Here is a 21,158-nt window from a genome sequence, read left to right as displayed (position 1 = left end):
ACATTTAACAGATTTGCTTCAGAACTTTATAAATGAATAATTGTGCATATTCACATCATGAACATTAACTTAAAATGTTGCAGCTGCCACCTTGGTTCAACTATTCCTCCTGAAATAAACTTAATTTGTATCTTTCTAAAAGCCTGTCTACAAACACTTGGAAATGAACATGTATGTGATCCATACTTTCTCCATATCACATACTCATTCTTCAAAGTCATTAACAAAGGAAGGAAATTGCTCAAAGCATTAGCTAGCTTTCTCTAGACCCCTTTCTTCCACCTGAGAACATGCAATGTTGCAGGGATTCCAAAATTAATTCAACTCTAACAGAGGCTGTGCCGAAGCAGCCTCTCTTTTTTTGCAGTGCCCAGACAAAAGGTTGAAATAGGAAGCTGGGTGAGAGGATGTTAACTAGGCCAGGAGGCACTGAACAAATATTTTCTAAACAAAAGAGAGAATCTCTCCTCATGATGAGCTGCTGGGAAAGAGTTCCACATCAAGTTAATGATTGTTTTATTTGGGTTTTGTGGTCTTTTGCTTACTTAAAAGAAAGGTCCCGTGAAATCAAATACAGTTTTCATGGCATGGGGTTTTTTGGTGCTGATGAAAAGGGAGACTCATTTACACAAACAGTTCTAAAGAATATATTGAGAAGTACCTGCTGAGGAGGGTGTATGTTTGCCACTGCAGCACCACTCTGCAGGAAAGGATCGTTCACGATGCATGAGTGGGTGAAGCCAGTCCATTCTTCGGCAGTCCCAAAAGGTGCCAACAAACTATCAGCAACTGCAATAAAAGTAAATTGTATTTTCTGTGCCAACCCCAAATCTATTTGAAGTTATTTTTAATGGCAATGACTTAATTACGTTGTACTGTATAGAATGGCATTAAAACATAAGGAAAAATATATTTTCTTTAGATTTTTTTAAGAGATCTGTGAAAATATGCACTATAACCTGGTAGTTCCTCATTTCAGATGGGAAAATTTCTGTTCCTCTATAGTTTGTAACTCTATTCCCCTTCTTTTTCCTCTGCATTGAAGAAATTTTCTGAGATCTGAAGACTATAGAATTTGGCTTAATAAGTCATTATATCTAAAATAAATATTTTTATTTGGCTATTCTTTATTCTATTAAAAGGAAAATAAAATTATTTTATACTTTCCAAATAAATTTATCTTCACTACTCAAAGATACATTGAAAATGTACTATCATCCAGTTGTGAAAGCCCTTTCAGTGAGCTGTTTGCCTCACTGAAGTCATGGCATGGGCACGCTCATCACCGCTAGTGTGAACTTCCCAGCAAGGTGGTCCCAGTGTGCGTTCAGCTCTTAACCACGCAGCCGGCTGCGCGCTGCAGGCGAGTGTGACTTGTCCAGACGCGCTGCCATTGCTCAGGTGCAGCAGTCCTACTTGCTGTGAACAACTTCAGTAATTTTTCCATGATCCCACCCTAGGTTGTATCTATGCATGCCTCCCGATTTTACCTGTTAATGTGTATCAATTCCAAAAAGTGTCTAATGTTGGATTTTGGGACCGTTAATGTGAAAATAAGGCAAAGACATGCCTGTGTGTAGAATGGAAGCTTCAGGAGATGCTGCTAATGCAGTTATGATGACTGCCACAATGACTGCCACTTACCAGCGCCTGAGGGAAGGTTTTTTTTCAGGGTGACAAGCCCAATCCTCACGTGCCCGCCTCTGACGTGACGTGCTGCACGGAGGTTGCCAAGCGCGCTTGAATACTCTCAGCAACAAGTGTCAGAATTGATGTGAGCGCTGCCACTTCGAGGGCTGAAAGAAAGCGCGGACGGCGTGGTTTAATTTCACTTTCCTCGACAACTCAGCCGAAGGCCGCAGCACCAGCCGGCCCTTCGCCTCCCCTTCCCCTCGCCTCGCCTCGCCTTCCCCTCCCCTCCCCTCCCCTCCCCTCCCCTTCCCTCCCCCTCCCCTCCCCTCCCCTCCCCTCCCCTCCCCTCCCCTCCCCTCCCCTCCCCTCCCCTCCCCTCCCCTCCCCTCCCCTCCCCTCCCCTCCCCCTCCCCTCCCCTTCCCCTCCCCTCCCCCTCCCCCTCCCCCTCCCCCCCTCCCCTCCCCCTCCCCCCCTCCCCTCCCTCTCCCCTCCCCTCCCCTCCCTCTCCCCTCCCCTCCCCTCCCCTTCCCTCCCCTCCCCTCCCCTTCCCCTCCCCTCCCCTTCCCCTCCCCTCCCCCTCCCCTCCCCTCCCCCTCCCCTCCCCTCCCCTCCCCTCCCCTCCCCTCCCCTCCCCTCCCCCTCCCCTCCCCTCCCCTCCCCTCCCCTCCCCTCCCCTCCCCTCCCCTCCCCTCCCCTCCCCTCCCCTCCCCTCCCCTCCCCTCCCCTCCCCTCCGCCGGCCGCGGGGCGCGCAGCACACTCTCACCGTCGGACAGTAACAGCCAGGCGCCTCTCCACTGGGACTTGGGCCCGGACCGCAGCCAGCGGCAGCCCGCCAGGACGCCCGCTCGCCGCCGTCCCGCCACCGCTCCCGGCCCGGCCCGCGCCTCGGCCGCACCGCGGCCCCGCCCGGCGCGGAGGCTCCGCCCCGTCACGTGCGGGGGGCGGGGCGCGCGCTCGCCTGCTCGGCCGGCTGCTCGCCGCGGCAGTCACGCTACCGCTGCCGGAGCCGCTGGTCCCGGCTTCCCGCCCTCGTCTTCGCCCGCAATATGCCTCCGCTGCCCTCGGGCTGCTCGCCATGCCGGGCACCTGTGGGCGCCTCTCCTCCCTGCTCCTGGGGCTGGCGGCCGCGACGCTGCTGATGGGGTGGCCGCCTCCCGTCGACGCCGCAGCCGCCGCCACCCGCCCGCAGCAGCAGCAGCAACAGCGGGCGGCGCTGCCGGGGGGTGCCCCCGCCGCCGCGGCGGCCTCAGGTACCAACTCTCCCTTCGTTTTCCGCCGCCGGGTGGACACCTCTATTTCCCGCCTTCCCTGTGGAGATTTCTCCTTTCACTCCCCTGGGGCCGCGCCGTCGGGGCTCCTCAGCCCCACCGCGTTCCTCCGCCCGGAGCGAGGAGGGGCGGTCGGCGGCCTCGGCTGCTCCCGCCGCGCTGCGGAGGGGCGCGTCGGCAGAACCCCGTGAGGTGTTTGTGGGTGCGAGTCTGGGAGGGCCCGGGCGGCGGAAAAGAAACCTCTACGTTGTTCGTGAGGCGGGTAGCGGAGCCGTGGCGGCTGCTACGGGGCGAGCGGGCTCCATCTTTAGCATCCCCGGAGCGGTATGCGGCTGCTGTAGCGTGTCACTGGCGGGCTGGAAAACCGAGGGCGGTGATGCTGCAGCCCGTTCCTGACCCAGCGGGAGAGGCTCCACCGGTGCCGAGCACACGACCGCGGGGGAGCGTGGCCCTAGGAATGCCTGTTTTTTGGCGGGAGTCACCGGAGTGAGATAGGCGTGCGTGTATAAAATACAAAAAAAGACATTAAATAGACGTGTATTTACTCCTCTATACATTTGTATCAATATAAAAATAAATAATAAACCAACTGATAACATGCAAGTGTCTTAAGCCTATCAAATGAGTGATGGGGCTGGTGAGCTCGTTAGTTTTTGCATTTCCTCTGTAGAAGGAGGAAATACATTGTTCATCCAACAGCTGAGAGCATGAAAATTATGTGCTTATTTCAGTATTAGGTCTTGGTATTGCGGTCAGATGTGTGAGGTTACCCCATTGCAGAACGGGGGTAGGTGATAAGGTGTTTGTTCTGTCGTCTAGTTTAAAAAATATGTGTATATTCTGAAGTCTTAGTGGCTTAAATTATGGTAAACCCCGTATTTTTCTTGACATACTGCCTTTCACTGAAAAATTTCAAAATGGTTTCAAACGTGAATTATTTAAGACCTTTTAGCACCAAGGCTCCGTTTGGGCATATCTCTAGAGCATTTGTTCATTTTTAACATATAGACATATTTCTATTTCCAGTTGACTTCAAGAAGGTATAAAATGCTGTTAGTTTCAGGCATATGGTTAATATTTAGCTGAAGTGAAGCCAATTTACAAAGCTGCCAAAGTATGTATTGGGAAATACAAGCAAAAATCTTTAATTATGGTCTTTACTTGTAACTTCTTAAACATGTAGAACAAGAAACGAGATCTGAAAGAATATGAATGCATTCTTAAATTCTCCTGATACACTCTTAAAATTCCTTGATTTGTTCTTTGGTTTCTTTCTGCTGTGGGTTTGGTTTGTTCGTTTGCTTTCTTTTCCAAATGTTTAAACTATAGGACTTTAAAGAAATATACTTCAACAGCTTGGTTCTTGGTTTTCTTTTTGAACTGATGATTTTTCATTATTTTGTTTCTTGTCGTGCTTTTAGAGGAACATACCATTAATCACCAGCAAACCTCACTTAAAGGGCATTGGCAGCATTTCCAACTTGTGCAGTGAACATTTTAGTCATTAAAAATTGAGTAGCTAAAAAAAGGCGGGGGGGGGGGGGGGAGGCAGTTTTTGTAATTCAATGATCCTTTGGTTTCAGGTATTGATTTCTTTTCAGGAAGCTCTGTTACCATATTGCCTCCAGCCCTGGCCAAAATCTCTTTGTACCAAACAATTTGATGCCGATGGTACTGGTTTGCTGTCGTTGCTGTTGCAGACCCACGTGCCTAGTTGTTGCTTTCTTTTATTTGCTTATTATGCTTCATAGGTTTTGAGGTAGGAGTGTCCTGAAAATGTCTTACAGTACACAGCTTCCATGATCAATCTCACTTTATGAATGTTGAAAATTACCATTTGAGCTGATCCTTAGTGTTTGTTATATTTAAACACAGTTAAAGCTTTATTTCACTTGTTGTCTGGCTTTCTAAACGATTTTGATTAATTTTTATGTTCATCAAAAATTGAAAGAAGCCAGTAGTCATTAATCTTCTAAAAAGACAAGCTAATCACAGCTATGAAACTTCGATTATTCTAAAGAAGCTGCTAAGCACCTTTGCTTTCTGTGTGGTATTTTCTTTCAGTAAAGCATGTAAGGAATTTTTGCTCTATTGACTTTTTTTAAATTTTAAAAAAGAGCCTGTGTCCAGATATATATTTATCTGATACTAATGTCTTATTCCATGAAATTATCTTTTGATGGTTTCCAGCCGAAAGGTAGGTAACATAAGTGGATGTTGCCTTTCCAGCAAAAGACTGGCAGCGGAGTATTCCCTAAGGGGGACGCTCTGAAGAGGCCACTCCTGCAGCAGCTGCAGGCCCTGTGCGGGGAACTGCCAGGCAGGCCGTGGCTTCTGGAAGCAAGGAGGAGTCTGGCTGAATTTGGATTTATGCTGTGTTTGTGACCCCAGCGTTGCTAGAGCGAAGGAACCTTATCCTCCTAAAATAGGGAAGGTGCAGAGAAAGGGTTGGAGTTCTCAACCTTCTCTCATTTGACATTCCTGTATCGATGTCCCTGTTCTGTCGAAGCTAATTGTACCGTTTTATGGATCAATTCCCTCGTGGATTAACAGACTTCTGCCAGTGTAATTACTGCGCTGTCTGAGAAGAGATGCTAAAGTCAGCATCTCCCAAGTACAAAGGTTTGGGGTGCGGACTCTGCTGCTGACATGTAAATGTAGCAGTGAGAAGGTAGTTGCACATCATGACTGAGTATGGAGTTTTTTGTTCATTCCTTCTTTCTTCTCCCTTAAAAAATACCTTACCACTGCCAAAAGAAATAAGTAAATTCTAAAGATGAGGCAGAGAAGATGTGCACAAGAGAGACTCAGTTCATGGAGTTACTCTACCTCATGTTCTCTAATGGATGTAGCTATTCTTCCAAATTTTAGGGGGAAAAAAAAAAAAGTTGGGGAGAGGGGGACTGGCCTCTAGTTAGTGTGATGATTGCTAAAGTGGAGAACCTGTCTTGGCTCCTTGTCATTCTTAGTGAGTTTTTCCATTTTCTGTGTGGCAGTTTAGACTCGGGTGTGTGGAAGCAATTGAAGAGAAGTCACTGGGAGCTTCGAATACTCTGCATTGAGGTCAGCGGACTTGAGCACAGAATTCAGTGAATTATAGCCCTGGCTTTAATCCAGGCAAACCTGGTTTTGTTTTCCATGTTCCCTTCTGTTTATCTTTATTGAGATGCATTTTTACAGGAGGTGTGGCTTGTATTCTTTAATGTTCACGATGCTTGGGATATTCTGGATGTGGTGCGTTGTTGTTATTCTCTTTATAATGCAGATGTTGGGCAATAAACAGAGCAGAGACCACTGATTGAATAAGTGATACTTAACTGCATCAGCTCTGTGGCAGATCTGACCTATACTGAATGGACAAGGTTCTGCTGGAAAAAGCAGCAGTTGTGTAAACAGAAGCTGTCACATTATGTATAGACATCTTAATTTTGGAATTCTTTTCCACGTTGAGACCTTAAATTAGACTTGAAGTATGTTTTAAAGTAGGTATTTTTTCTTCAGGTTTCTGTCACGTAACTTCATATTCTATGCTGTGAGTCCTCTCTGTACCTTTTGTAATCCCAGCATAAGCAAAAAAAGGCTTGCTATCGTATTTATTATAGATTGTTCCCAATCTGCCTCACATTCCAGAATTTGGGGTGGGGGGAAATTATGTTGCTTTTTTTTTTAGGCTGGTGGTTTTGTGTGCAATGGTAAGATTAGCTTGTTTTTGGTAGGGGGAAATTAAAAAGCAGTAAGAGCTAATAATGGTCATGAACAAAGGAGAGGAGAGAATTGGAATTGCTGTGTGTATTTATGCGGTTAGTTCTGTTTGGTGAGACTGAGATAAATATGTGATTGTTGGCAAACCTGGAAGAAAATGAGAGATTACTTTTGCACCTGTTGGAGACAAATACGCTGTCTGGATGCTGCCTGTGGAATTTGATTCTGTGCCCATTTCGCAGTACTATCTGCTTAGGTGTTTAGAGGAGCATTTGGTTCTGATAACTTGTTCTGTTAATCTGGGTTTGAATTTGAGTGATAATACATAATGATCCACTTTATAAAAAAATAAAATAAAGTGCTGTGTGACTGGCTTGTTTGTCGCTTGATGGAACAACCTTTATGGTTTACTGTCTCTGTAGTCACTGCATAGGGGATTAGTACAGCAGCAATAAATCCAGTTCTGTTTTCGAGCTTCTGTCACAGTCAGGTACAGACCCCAAGAAAATGAGTGAGGAGTTAAAAGCTGTACAGAAGATTCTGTAGCATTCCTATAAAGAAGGAAATTCAGTAATTTTCATGACTGAGTGATTAGATAGGGTACAGTTCCTGCTCAAGAAGTCAGGGCTGTCTAACTAGGGACTTCTGATCAGCGCTGGGGTTAATTGTTTTATACAACCAGCAACACAACCTTCTTATCCAGTAGGTATTGGAATAAATCTCTGTCAAGGAAAAGGTTTATTTTTAAGTTGTCAAAGCTTATGGGTTAAACTGTAGTAATTGTTTTCCACTGGGACATGGAGGAGATGGTTTGCAGTGTTTACAACTTCTGGTTTTTTTTTTTTTTTTTAATATACTGGATGTAAACATTTGCTGGGAATCTGTGTTGGTTACGAAGAACCTTAATGAAGCTTTGGAAAGCTGATTTTTTGATCTGGTGAAAAATAATTTTTTTGTTATGAAATAGAATTCTAAAAGTATTACATGCATACCCCAGCAAAATGGTTTAATGCAAGCAATGAACTCCACTTATGGAAGTAAGCTCAGAAAATGTCTTTTGACTTGCTATACAGTTTTCTCAGCGTTCTCAGCCTCTGGGATTTGCCATAATAGTTTCTCAGCTAGGCGAGAAAGTAGAGAAAGAATGTAAGACTTAGACTTGTCCTGATTTATTGGAGCTGATGTTTTTAAGTGACTTAGCTTTTCTGTGATGATCTAAGGCTTAGCAGTGCAACAAAATATCAGGAAGGGCATTAGGACACTGAGAGGTGATAAAGCATTCACAGTTTGAGACAGAAATTAATAATGAAAAATAAATAATCACAGATAATTTCATTTATTTGTCCATGTGTTCCATGATTTAGGTCACTCAGATACTAATACAAGAAAAAGAGGAGTTTGGGGTTTTGTATGGTAGAGCACAAATAAAAATACATTTTTATTTTTCAGGAAAAGAATCAATATGAACAAAAAGTTACTGAGGAGTTCTGAAGAGGTAGGCAGCTCTCCTGAGTTGAAAGTTTACTTTTATTGGTGCTTGTAATACATTATACAGCGTCATGCCCTATACTTGAGAATTAGAGAACTTGATTGCAGGAAGCTTGCATTGATAGTAGCTTTTGTTATGAAGAATTGCGAGAGATGAGGACAGAAATGTGTGTTAGCATTCGCTGAACCGGGACCCACAGTTACACTGTGAGGAGAAGTGGCAGGAAGCAAGAGTGATCAGCAAGGCAGGAAGCTACGTATTGCAAGGTGGTAGTTTTTGCAGTTCTTATTTGTTTTGTTAAAGTTTCATTACTTCTTGTCAATCTGTCGGCACAGGATACATCATCAAAGGCCAATTGATATGTAAAAGCATTCACAGAATTGCTGTCACGCTGAGAAGAAGGCAGTTTCAGGATCTGGAGTGCAACTGCTATCTGGGTCACTGGGGATGCTTTCTCTGTGAACTAGCTCAGTAGATGAAGTCTTTGAAGACAGAGGCAAAGATCTGAGACAAAAGCTTACCCAAAATAAATTTAAATTTTGGCATGTCAAACTTAGAAAAATAGCAAAGGTTATTTTGTCATCTTGAAAGTTGCATGGTTTTGTATTTGCTATATCCTTCTGTAATGAATGGGGATTTGAGGCACAATGTGACAAAGTAGATGAGTCCTCTGTATTACTCCTGGTACTGTGTTAAATTCGTAATTCATAGATCTAGCAATGTGGTTTGCTGTAGGAGCACCCAGATCCTGTGATAAAGAATATCTGTTGCATGGTAGGAGTTGGTGTACTCTTGAGTAATGCTTCTGTGTTCGGTAGGATGAAACTGCCAGATCTAACTCCTCCTACCTAATCCTAGCTTGGCAGAGGTGTTCCAGCACACTTCAGGTGTGCTCCTAAACTGTCATCTTCCACACATGTCTACAAGAAGTTGTATTTATCAGGCTCCGAAGTAGCTATTGGGTTTCTTGCTTTGCTTTCCTAGCACTAGTTGTTGTAGAGAAAACATGAGATTTGAAAGCAATTTTCATGCTGGCACATGCTTGATCGGAGGATGTGAGTGTGCACAGCTTTACAGTCAGCCATATGAAAAGTATATTTGCTCAAAGAACCTTTGCAAGGTAACTTAAGGTTTGAAAGCTCAAGAAAATGAATTAGTCTTTAGGAGTGCCCTCTGCCCCTAAGCCAGGTGTTTAGTAGGGGAGGTTTCACTCAAGCTGTAACTCATCTTTTCAGCTGGAATAGGCACTCCAGATCCATCCAACAGCTGGGTCCTTGGGAAAGGGCAGTCCTGCGGCCTCAGACACAGTTTGGAAGCACAGACAGACCATATGCTTGTACAGCCCCACCACATCTCTGTTTCACATCTACAGAAGAGACAGTCAGTACAGAGGATCACCTTCGGTGAATGTATTACCTTCTCATTTTGGGAGGGATGTAGATTGGGGAGGGATGATGCTTAGACCTTCCATATGAGAGAGCACAGATACACTGTAGTGTGAGCAGGTTCTTGTGACTAGGAGATATACTGGACTATGCCTGTTGATGTTTGTGTGCAGGACCCTCCAAAAGCACTGGTTACCTTAAATGTGGCTTCTCAGTAAGAACATAGGAGTAACGTGTGGCACTAGCAGTACTGTCAAGTAAAAAACTGTGTTGTATGCTATGAATTTCATGAGCAGTTCTCAACTTTCTGTAGATGATGTGAAGAAAATGTCCTGTCTCAGCTGGACCAGCTGCTGTAACTTTCCAAATGATTCTGCATGCCCTCTGACTTTAAGTATATTGTACGTTCTTGTAAACAAAATACTGACGGGTCTGCAGTTTATGGTACATGCATGGCATGACCCTGGTGATGTGTCTTCTTTTCTGATGTAGCTCCTGGGAGCCATCCTATGTGAACTGCTGGACTTGACAGGGCTGGGAAGTGATGTTCTTTCCTGTCTCTGCATGCATAACTCCCTAAGGCTCACCAAGTGCAGGCATGAATCCTGTCAGGTTCCCATGCTATCCTTACTCTTTTCCCCCTCAATTTCTTGTCCTTCTTTCTCTTCCCTGAAGTTGTGATTATGCTTCATCATGGGGACTTGAAGAGTGTCTCTACTGACTGAAAGACCTAAGTTGGACTTCAGGGCACAATTGTTACCCTTTACAATGTGGAAATGAGAGTTGAAGGAGATGGATTACGTGGTCAGATCCTTCTGCTGGGCTTTCCACATGACCCTTCTGGCTTAAGCATTCTGCATTTACTGTTGATAGTGCCAGGTACAGAAGACAGCGCAGTCCTACCAGTGGAAGAGACAAGACGTGACTTCTCATTGAGATTACATGGAAATAAATTGTGTCTCTTGATGGGTTAGAGAGGAAAAAAATTCTTGGCTCTCTACCTTCTGGTTTTCCTTGTCCAATTTTGCCAAATCTGGTGTTTTTCGTGTGGATCTTATCTGAACTACTGGCAGCTGTAGCAGGTTAACCTGCAAATGGTGGCCAAATAGCTGTGGTGGGAGTGGTTTTTTTGTGTTGAATATGATGCAGTGGTTTTAAGTATGACTGCAAGGCATGTATTGAGCCATGTGCATTAGGAGGTCATGAAGCAGCAAAGTACAGAGTATCTCAGAACCGCTTCAACATGTTCTCAGCATACTCTTGTTGAAATGCATTATTGACATGACCATTGCACCTCAAAAGCGCCTCAAGGTCTCTAGAGCATCATTTGATTGATGAGTGCTTTAGCCTGTACGACTGGCTGTTTGCTTGAGTACTTTTACTAAACACAGTATAGTTATAGCCAGATAAATTGGAGCACTGACCCATTATCATGCAATTCATTTTGGAGGAAAGAGTTGAATTTAGGCTTTCTTTTTTTATTTTATTTTCTAGATGGTCCTTAATAGGTCTTCTGCCTCTTCTGAAATGTTTTCTTCTGGTCGACGTACTTTTATTTCTTTATTTCTCATCAATCTTTTGCCGGTATTCAACAATTGAGCTTTCCCACTGGAGTACGCACGTAGCTTTCAGGTTTTGTGTTCTAGATTATTTTAGTTGCAGGTCCATGCAACCTTTTCGTTAATCAAACTGATTTTACTTTCAGAATCATCAGTGTTTCTGTTTTCATTGACTGCAAGTGTTACCGAGTAAGGCCATGCAGGAGAAAGTATTTATTTTCATCCCATTTTCTTAATAAAGCATGGAATTTGCATCAGGTTGAGAGCCCTTGATTATCACCTTTTAAAAAGTCCAGCCAGATTTTCCAAGTGTATTAAAATTAGCAGCTGAAATAAACCATGATTAAGTGAAGATGGTATTTGTTCTTCATGTGGTGGTTTGTTCTTTTTTTTTTCAGTGTGTTCTGTGATTTAAAAGTAACTATGAGGATCTGGAATTGTGGAGGTATTCAGGCTGGAGGGGATATCAGGAACACTGAAGTGCAGCCTGCTTAAAGCAGGATTGACACTGAATTTGGACCTGGGAGCTCTTTCTGTCGGTCCATGAAAGCCTCCAAGAAGGGAGACCTCTTTGGACAACCTATTCCCATGACTGTTTATCCTCAGAGAGAAAAAAATTTTCCTTACGTCCAGTCAGAACTTTCGCTGCAATTTGTGACTGTTGCATTTCGTTATCCTGCCACGCATATCGACAGAGAACTTGGCTCTGTCTTCTTGTTAAATTCAGGGGTATTGGAAGGCTGTTGTTTAGGTTCCCCAAAGCCTTTCCTTTGCAAGGTTAAACAAGGCATATATCTTTCTGTGGGTCCAAAACTGAGTGCAGTTACCAGATGCAGTCTAGTGTGTGCTAAGTGAGAGGGATTAATTACTTCTCTTGCTCCATTTGCTATGCTTCTGTTGATGCAGTGTGGTGTGCTGTTAGTCTTCATCGCTTCCAGGGTGCCCTCCTGGCATGTTTAGCTTACTGCTTACCGGGACTCCCTGATGTTTTCAGCAGAGCTACTGCCCTGCCAGTCAATCTCTTGCAAGTACTCTTGGAAGAGATCAGATGCATCATTTTGTATTTGTCTCGTGAATTTCGTGAGGTTCTTGTTGGCCCATATCTCTGTCTAGGTGCCTTGGAGCATACTGAGTGCATCCTCAGCTAGTTACCATCTGCAGACTTTCAGGGTACATTTTGTCGCCTCCTCAAATCACTGGCTTGGACTTGTACATGACTGTGGGGTGTGTCAGCTGCTAATGTTTCTCTTGTAACTTCTGCATTTCTTTTTGGGTAAACCATTTTCCTCTAATGCATTAGAGGAAATTAGAAGAAAGTGGAATTAGATCTTCTGCTGAGCATTTGCGGCTGTTTTATAAGTATGATGTATACAGTTGGCTCAGTCTGAAATAGCTACTAGTGTGTAGCATGGGCTTTTGGTTATGAAATTTGGCAAGTCACCAAATTTATTTATTATTAATGACTTTATATGGGCAAGGCTCCCAAATGAAACTGTTTGGAACATTCTTATGTAAGTTATTTTCTATGAGGTAGCAAATCTGGTTCATAATTTGTCTGTGCTAATGTGAGCTAAACTAGAGTAAAGGTCAATGATGTCAAGATACTTGAAAATATAGGCCATTCTGCAGCAATGAGTAAGGAGGTGTTTGCTCCCTCCCAACTATTACAGACATTAACGAAATTATAAATTTTTTTCAGGTCATTGTGGAAAATACTTTTCCTCTGTTCTGAACCCTTTCATTAAGTGACTGAACAGGAGAAATACTTAGTTTTGTATTGGATAAATGCAGGACATCAGAGGGATGTGTGTGTGTAACCATAGAAGCTGTTCATAACATGATTTATGCCTTGTGATGGATATCACAGGAGCTTATTTCATTATTTTTAAGAGCAGAGGAGAAAACTTAGTCGGTGGACTGAAGGAGAGATTTATTTTTTTTTGGATTACGGACCATTGATGTTGAGAAAACCCTCTAAGTTGACTGGAATGGAGACCCAGTAAAACATTTGTGAGATACTGCATAGTTCTGGTGTGGTGTTGGGCAAAAGAATCTGTGACGGCTGTTTGCCTCTTCATTAGTTGTCAGGTTCCTTTTCCTTTTCCCCTTTGGTGGTGGTGTGTTTTTGTTGTGTTTTTTTGGGATTTGTTTTTTTTTTTTTTCTCTAAGCACAATGTAGAAAACCTGTCCCCTTGCAATTCTGTCTCTTGGATTCTTCAGTGTTTCGTGGAACAGATTGTCTCAGAAATACTGAAGTGAATGTTTCCCTCAGTCCGGTTGGCATGGTGTCAGAGGTGCCGAATAAATCTGAGTATTTTTTTGGGGAAAAAAGTGTTTACTGTATCATTTTTTTTTTTAGTCTTGGTGTCAATAAAATATTTCTGTCATCCTAGAAAGGTTTCCATGGTGCTAAGTTGTTTCCCATTTATTCCCTACATGAACTTGGCCACTTGCTGCAAAGGGGGAGCTTGTGTGTCTGTGTTAGTTGTGTTTGTGTTGGAGACACAGTTGGTGGGCAGCATGTTGGTCTCTTAACAACTGTCCTTTAGCTGGATCCTGGAGCACTTTATCCTGTGCTGAGCTGTAGAGAGGCAATAATTCAAAGTGGCAATGGCTGGATCATCAGTATATTCAGTATTGCCACTTACCTCAAGACATCCGTGTACGCAGAAGGGTTATGTTATTGTGGGGGCAGTCTTGATTCAGTTGTTTTACTTTATCCTGTCATCTGATTTGACAGATCCTTCTCTCTCTTAAACTCTTTTTATGGCATCTGTGGAATTTTACTTAATGAAAAATTAGTAGGAATCTGCAATCATTTTAATGTGCAATAATTTTTCTAAAAATTAATGTCATATTTATTATTTTGTGATTTTTAATAATTCACTTTATAAAACTCAATTTTAATAAATTATATGTGAAAGAGGTAGTAGCTTGTTGGGTATTCTTTTGTTGCTGCAATATGGATTTCCTAACTAATGCCTTAAAAAATTCCTGTCCTGCATGTACAGGACTACAGTTAGGAAATGTTGGTCTGCAAACTTTCAATTGTGTTTTTTTCCATGTATGTCTTTACACACTGGCCTTCTTCCAAGGGGTTAGAGGATCTTTTCCTATGAGTGAAAGATAAACATTACTTGAACATAGCAAATATCTTTCTTTAAGCAGTAGTATGAGATTTTGCAGCTTTTGGGGAAGAAAAGTATTTTCAGTGAAGAGTAGTCACCAGCATGTTGTTGAACAATGTCACTGAATGCCTCAGTAGTTTTCCTGTGTGATTAGGGAGTAACATGCACTGACGTTTGAACTGCTAGTTTGTAGGTTATGTTATGCCACAGTGAGTTTATACAGGCATATCTTTAAAATCTTCAGGGCATTAAATGTCATGTTTGAAGACAGTACTGCTTTGTTTTCCTGTGACTTTTTTTTTTTTCACTCTGCCAAATTAAGGGGATACTTGAACTTGCACGATTTTAATTTTTTTTTTTAGCTAATTCTGCTCACTAGACACCACTAAGAATTACAAGACAAATCCTGTACCTAACCCGTTAGGTTAAGAAAAGATGATTCATGCTACAGGGTTACTGGAATACTCTTTCTCTGTCAAAGTATATTGACTGTTAAAGGGTAGATTTCACAAATCATTAGAAATTCTCTCTTAGAAATGGTCTCATTTTGTCAAGGAGATGATGCTGAATGATTCATTTTTTTCTGATTACTTAATGAAGGTTTGACTGTAAAGTTCATGAGTGGGAAATGCATGTTGTTTGCTTATCATCTAATAGGCACTTGCCCATTTTTCATGATGGTATTTAATATAATGTGGGTGTTTCAGGTAGCATATTTAAAATAGTGTTATGCAGATTTTGATGTTTTCCTTCTGTACTTTTTCCCCAGTATTCTATAACAAAGTGTGAATTTTTAATAATAACTTTTTCATTCCCTCAACTCTGCAAGCTAGAATGATACAGGCAGTCACAAAAAAAAAAGAGCAACATTACAGGTGTAGTATTAAGTAAGTGAGATGAAAATGATCTTATAATGGCCCCTGAAATGCCTGGGCAAAGGTGTTCTACTTTATAGGCTTCAGGAGCTCTATTACTAGTATTTACTTGCTCATTTAAATCTTTCACTTGCAAATTTATCTTTATTTGATGTACGTTTTATTTAAGATTTCTGGTGTTGTATTAATCGTTTATCTTATCTAAGATTACAGAAGATGGTATTTAAAATAAATGAATCCTAAGTAAGTGGAGCTCTGCAGACCACAGCATTTTGTCTTGTCTGCTACATATTTCCCTTGTCCCAGGAAGGTGAATTTCTGAGCTTCCATCTTCCATAGTAACCAGAACTTTGAGAACCAGGCTGGCTGATGCAATAGAATAGCAGCATATAAAAATGGAGAGTTGCTATGGTAATTGTAATTGTCATAGCTTTGCTAGCAGGTGTCAGTTTTGCATTTTATTGGTATTCTTATCTAAGCTGATATACCAGTACAGCAAGAAATGTCAAATAAAGTTCTGCTTTATTGTATACTAGTGAGTTTTCATGTTCTGTCTTGGATGGTTAAACATTCTAATTTTAATATGTAAGTTGAATGAAGAAAGCATCTAATGGTGAAAAAATGTCATGCAACTACTTACCAAATGAGTGCCTTACAGCAGTAAACTGTATACTTCTATATAAATGAATATTAAAAATATTCTAGTGAATTTTTTTAATGACACATGTATATTATGCAGAGTTAAAGGAATAAGGGGAAAAGAATCCCATCTAAATTTCATAGCTGCTTTCATATCTAAATTTCATAGCTCTTCCTTAGGTAGCTCATGAATATTTAAAGGAGAATGCTTGTTTTCTTTCTGTTTTACATGTCTTACTAGGTGCACTTGAAAGTGTTTGGGGGTATGGTCCCACTGGACAGTTGTTGTGAGCAGCTGTATAGATTAGCCTGATGACATCCTTAGGTAGTTCTTACAAGCATGATCATTCCAGGAAGGTGTTTATCGATTATACAGTAGTAATCACAAAGGATACAGCCTATAATGATCTGTTTTATTTTACTGGTTTTGCAGGACTGCAGTTTTGTCAATATTTGGTTCATGTTAATATTTGTGGAATGAATATCATGCTTACTCAGTTTCTTTATGAATCTGGTCTGAGATCTTGGTTGGAAGTGTAACCATGTACAATGATATTACTCAGCTGTTGGTTATAGAAGAGGGTTGTTTTGTCTGTTTTTATTTATTTAAATCAGTCCATTCTTCTGTATAACAGATCTTAAAATTGAAAAAGCTGGAATGTTAATTTACCTATGCAGTAGTACAGACTTTGAACACTAAGGCTGTCCAGATCATAAAATAATCCAAATCCAATAAAATAATTTCAAGCACTAAAAGTTTGCATGTTTGTCAAGTGTGGTGGTATTTATTTTTATTTTTTTTCAAATATGAACTCAAGGTAGTGCTGCAGCCTGTAGCTGTACAAGTGTGTAGTGGAAGTAGACAGCTGGAATGGTATGTAACATCTGTTTGAAAAATACTAGGAGTTTCTAAACTTTCACTTCTCTGAAGAATTAGCTCATGCTAGGCAAGTATATCCTCTATCAAAATGTGATAGCTAAAATTTGCCAGTGTTGAATGTTGGCCATATATAGTCTGATTAAATTTAATTTTTAAGTTGCTTCTGAATTTGGAGGAACTGATTTTGAAAGTTCTGGGGAAGTCAGTCTGTTGATTTACACTGACCTAGTGACTGTTCACTGCTTTGGAAATTATTTAAGTGCCTAAGTACTAATAAGGCATACATTTTAAACTAAAATTTGAAGGCAAGATTTCTATGAGAATGTTTTGTAATTTTCTTTACTCCTTCAAAAAACGAACAAATCCTTTCCTCTTGCATGCTTAAGATTTGTGTTTACATATGCACATGCATACATGCAAAATATAAACCCCTGAAATATGCTGGTATAAAAGGAAAATAATTATTCTGTTGTAAACAAATGAATTCAATTAACAACTTTTTGCTAAAAGCATTATTAAAAATGTGCTGTTAATTCTATGTAAAGAAATGGAGCTAAGTCTATAAATATTTTCACTGGGAAAAAACCTAGAATGTATGACTGTGAAAATCAGTCTATTTCTAAAGTAGTGTGATTTTTTAAATTTTTTTAATTTACTTCTCTCTGCTACCAAAATCACTTTTAGAAGGGAAAGAGGCTTTATTCTTATCTCTAAAATCTATACACTTTTTCTGGTATTTTAGTAGATGGTCAGCTTCTCCATACTGTCTGATACGGTTTTATAATGACATGAAACTGGATTTTGGGTCTGTTTTTTTGACCTATTAATTTACTTAGAACCTTGAAGTTTGTTCTGGATCATGTGCTAATTTGCCACAGGCCATCCCCTGTAGTTTTTCAGTCTGCTAGATTTGAAGTCTTCATTTAAAGTGCTCATCCTGCTGGGCTTGATTCTATAAATTTAATTTTATGTCATACATTGATAACACTTTTTAGTTTATGAAACTGGCAAAAAACCTTATCTTTAGAAAAATGCTGATCTTTCTCCATGGTCAGTGATTTTATGGGCTAAAATAGGGGGAGTCGTCATCGCAGAGATTATTCCAGGACAGTATGAAAGGCATGGAGAAATAGGAACTGGGAAAGATAGTTTTCAGAAAGCAGTGAATGAGCAGTGGGAACAAGGATGAGATGTTTTTATCTGAGATTACAGTAGGTTGTTGAGTTTACATCTCTCCTACATTGCTGTTTTGTTCAGCTCTTAAAAGCAAACTTACCCAGTTGTTTCAAGAGATGTAGCCTGGTCTTGATTTGGAACTGGCGAATCAGGATAGAGTGTGAAATGTTTCCTGAAGTGTTATTTTTGGGTTTTGCCAGTAAGGGGGGAAGGAGGGCCAGCTGAAGACTGTAGTGGGTGCTGGAATAATCCATGTATTGGCATGAATGAGCTTCTAGTAATAGTTTCCTTGTTTTTCTTACTAGTGTACGGATGCTTAAGGACTCTGGCACAGTGGTCTGCGTGTGCCTATCACAGCATATGCCATTCAAGTAAGGCGGTGTTTCTCTGTATCTGAAGTAATGCTTTATTTGAAGGAAATGTAAAAAAAACCCAAACAAACAAACAACAAAAAAAAAAGTTTGAAAAGGTCTCAGCGTTAGAATCTATTTTTTTTTTTCCCCAGCAAAAGCTCACCGGAGACTGTGACGGCCTTTCTTTGTGGAAAATGTACTGCTTGCCCACCTAAGGATCTAGCCTTAGCTCCTTCATAATTGGGAATTTGATGAAGGCTTCTGTGGAAATCGGTTGACCAGAAATAGGGCAGTGGGAATACTGTGGTGTCCTACTTTTACAGACCCCATTTTGCTGCTTTGTCCCTGAAAGTTGGTAATGTATTCTGCACTGTTGCAGAAATTTTTGCCAAAGCTGACCTTTCAGACATACATCTTAATGTTCAATTTTGCATTAAAATATTTTAAGGGACTGCTAAGCTACAGAACTGTACCGTATAGATTATGTGGTGGTATTACCTCCACAGGATTGGCTTTTCATATACAAATGGAGCAAATGTTGATTAGATCTAGGCTCCAATTTATTTAATATTTAATTTTTTATGATGTCTTTGCATTGCCTAAAAGCAGTTCTCTAAGTCTCAATAGTTGAACAATATTGAACAGCACCCCTGATGTATGGCAGTAAAATGTCAGTACGTTTTTTTTCCAAAGTGCATTTCAAGGAGCAGTCCATACTTGCTTTAACATTTAACTTAAGTGCAAGAATGAACCTAAGTCACCTAGTTGTCAACTTTCTGGTGTTTTCTCTTTTCAGCCAGGTAGAATGACCATATTTGTTACCCTGCGTGTGTCTTGTTCTTACCTAAATCTGACATTCTCTTTTTCCACAGGAATTGATTTTTACAGCTGCTTCGGTATTTGTTTGCTGAATTTCTTCAGACCTTTTGTGAACTGTGTGAGGTTCTTTGCTTCTCAGTTCAATTATAATGTGTTGAAAATTAAATGTGTGGATTGTATTTGTAATTAATGAATAAAGACAAAGTTAAAATTGCACAGGGCAAAACATTTGCAGTGTGTTTTGTATTTTAGTAGTATTCCTGTGTCATTTTAGGGAGGAGAAATAATTTGCTGCATTTATTTTATGCTATTATTTTAAATGGAAGGAGCAGCATATAAATAGCATGTAAAGATCTTAATAAAGAAACACATAATTAGTTTTCAAATGAGAGATTCTCTTACCAGTTTGGAATAGAAAGAATTACTTGTGTAGAATTAGAAGTGTCATTATACATGTACATGCCCATCTGTATGTAGGGTCTATAAATGACTGCGTGGAGTAGCACAGCATGAAAGAACAGTGATAGCTAGCAAGTGAAGACTGCTAGGATGTGTAGGGGTTATTAATGAGATCTGCAGGTTATTTGATAGCTATGAGAAGCATAACTGAAAATTGGTCAGAGAGCTTATCCTAGTATCTGACAATAACTGTCAGAATATAGCCATACAAGAGCTACTGGAGTTTAGAGATTACCTGTTAGGTCATTTTAATGCACTATGCAAGGCAGAAAAGTCTGTACTGTGTCAATGCATCGTACCTTAATAAAGAAGAAAAGGTAACCGCAGACCGATGGTGCGCTGTGTGTGAGGGATTTCTTCAGCATTAAATCATTCCTGTGTCAGTTAGTTGTGGCCACAGCTCACCTTCATGTACATGGGTTTTTAATGAGCTTTAAAGCTATAACAGGCTTTTACTTTTTATAGATGTGTATTTGTAGTTTGTCACTGGCATTACTGTAGTTTTAAGGACATTTTAAGCAGTAAAGGTTGTTTTTTGTGGGCAGGAGGATTTCTTTTGTATGACCTTTTTTTACTAAAGCCAGATGTGTATTGACTGTGTACATCATGTACTTCATTGATTTTATTTTTTTCCCCCAGTGATGAGATCCATTGCAATATGGCATGTGTAGTAAAACCTGGTATTCTTAGAACATGTGATTTCTTCTTTACAGATCAGTGCACCTTTCATATCCCTAATGATATTAAGCCAAAAAATATGGTGTTGCGTGAATGTAGAAGATGGAAAAATGATTGTTCAGTCAGCTAAGACCAGGCAAATTGCACAGCACACGTTTTATTTGTCTGGTTAGTTGTGAGCATGGTAATACAGTGTAGGCAGTTTCCATAAAATGCATGTAAGCTTGTGCCTTTTCTGGCATGGGTTTAAACATCTCTAGGCAAGGATGAGAAAAGTCTTCTCTGAAGGAAGAAACTAATGAATAATTTAATCGTAGTTACTGTTCCTTCCACTCCATAAGGTAATTGCTTAGTTGGGTAGTTGTCTGTGTGTTTGAGAAAAGTAACTGCCTCCTTCGAGGTGTAGAACCTCTTTTGCTGTAGGACCTTGGTGGTAAATAGAAAAAGGGACTTATGACTGGGTTGCAGAGTGTGTAGGAGTACTTCCCAGGCAGTGACCTGCATGTGTGCATGTTCTCTGCTGTATCTCAGTTAATGATATGTATAGCTTGGAATGTACTGGTGCCTGTAAGGTCTCTGGCCTTGACCATGTTAATTAAATCTCAGATAAATATGGTAACCAGATGACATGCTTATCTGCAGGTGCAGAATTAAGAACAAATTATGTAGGGGTATTATAAAGAGAGATTTTTTTGCACTGTTACGTTTTGTACCTGGATTGCAATTCCAAGCAGTTCTTTGACATAATTCTGTGATATAATTTCTGAGTTAGGACAGTGATGTGAAGCCAAATTCCAGACATTAGATGTTGTTGCTGGAAGAAGCGAGGTGTCATTTTTACTGGCTGTGACATTTCTGAAGTAGCTAAATGTGGTAGAAGGCCTTATTTCCCTTTGTCTAAATAACTGCTGCATTTGTATGAACATTTATCAGCAAACGTTTAAATGTCATAGAAACTGGCATTTCCAGTGGACTTGCCAAGAGACTAATCTCCCTTCCTCCGAGGCAGCACAAATCAAATTAGCTAAGACTGAGTTCTTTCTTCTAATTGTGGGAGTTCTGTCAAATCTGTTTAATATTGAGATACAGCTGACCCACTTGTGTTTGGCAAGTG

At 40.9% G+C, this 21,158-nt stretch overlaps 1 protein-coding gene across 1 annotated transcript in view; it reads left to right on the top strand.

Moving 5' to 3' along the window:
* The first annotated feature begins 2,709 nt into the window (after positions 1 to 2,709).
* FAM171B (family with sequence similarity 171 member B) overlaps positions 2,710 to 21,158 on the top strand; it is a 32,146-nt gene continuing 13,697 nt past the window's right edge. Inside the window, exon 1 of the mRNA XM_086465987.1 lies at positions 2,710 to 2,815. Coding sequence (XP_086322113.1) covers positions 2,710 to 2,815 — 106 coding nt within the window. The remainder of the gene's footprint in view (positions 2,816 to 21,158) is intronic.

The sequence above is a fragment of the Leptosomus discolor genome, chromosome 5, assembly GCF_034619465.1.
Source record: "Leptosomus discolor isolate bLepDis1 chromosome 5, bLepDis1.hap2, whole genome shotgun sequence".
In the NCBI taxonomy this organism is placed as follows: domain Eukaryota; kingdom Metazoa; phylum Chordata; class Aves; order Leptosomiformes; family Leptosomidae; genus Leptosomus; species Leptosomus discolor.
This window is presented reverse-complemented; position numbering and strand designations above follow the sequence as displayed.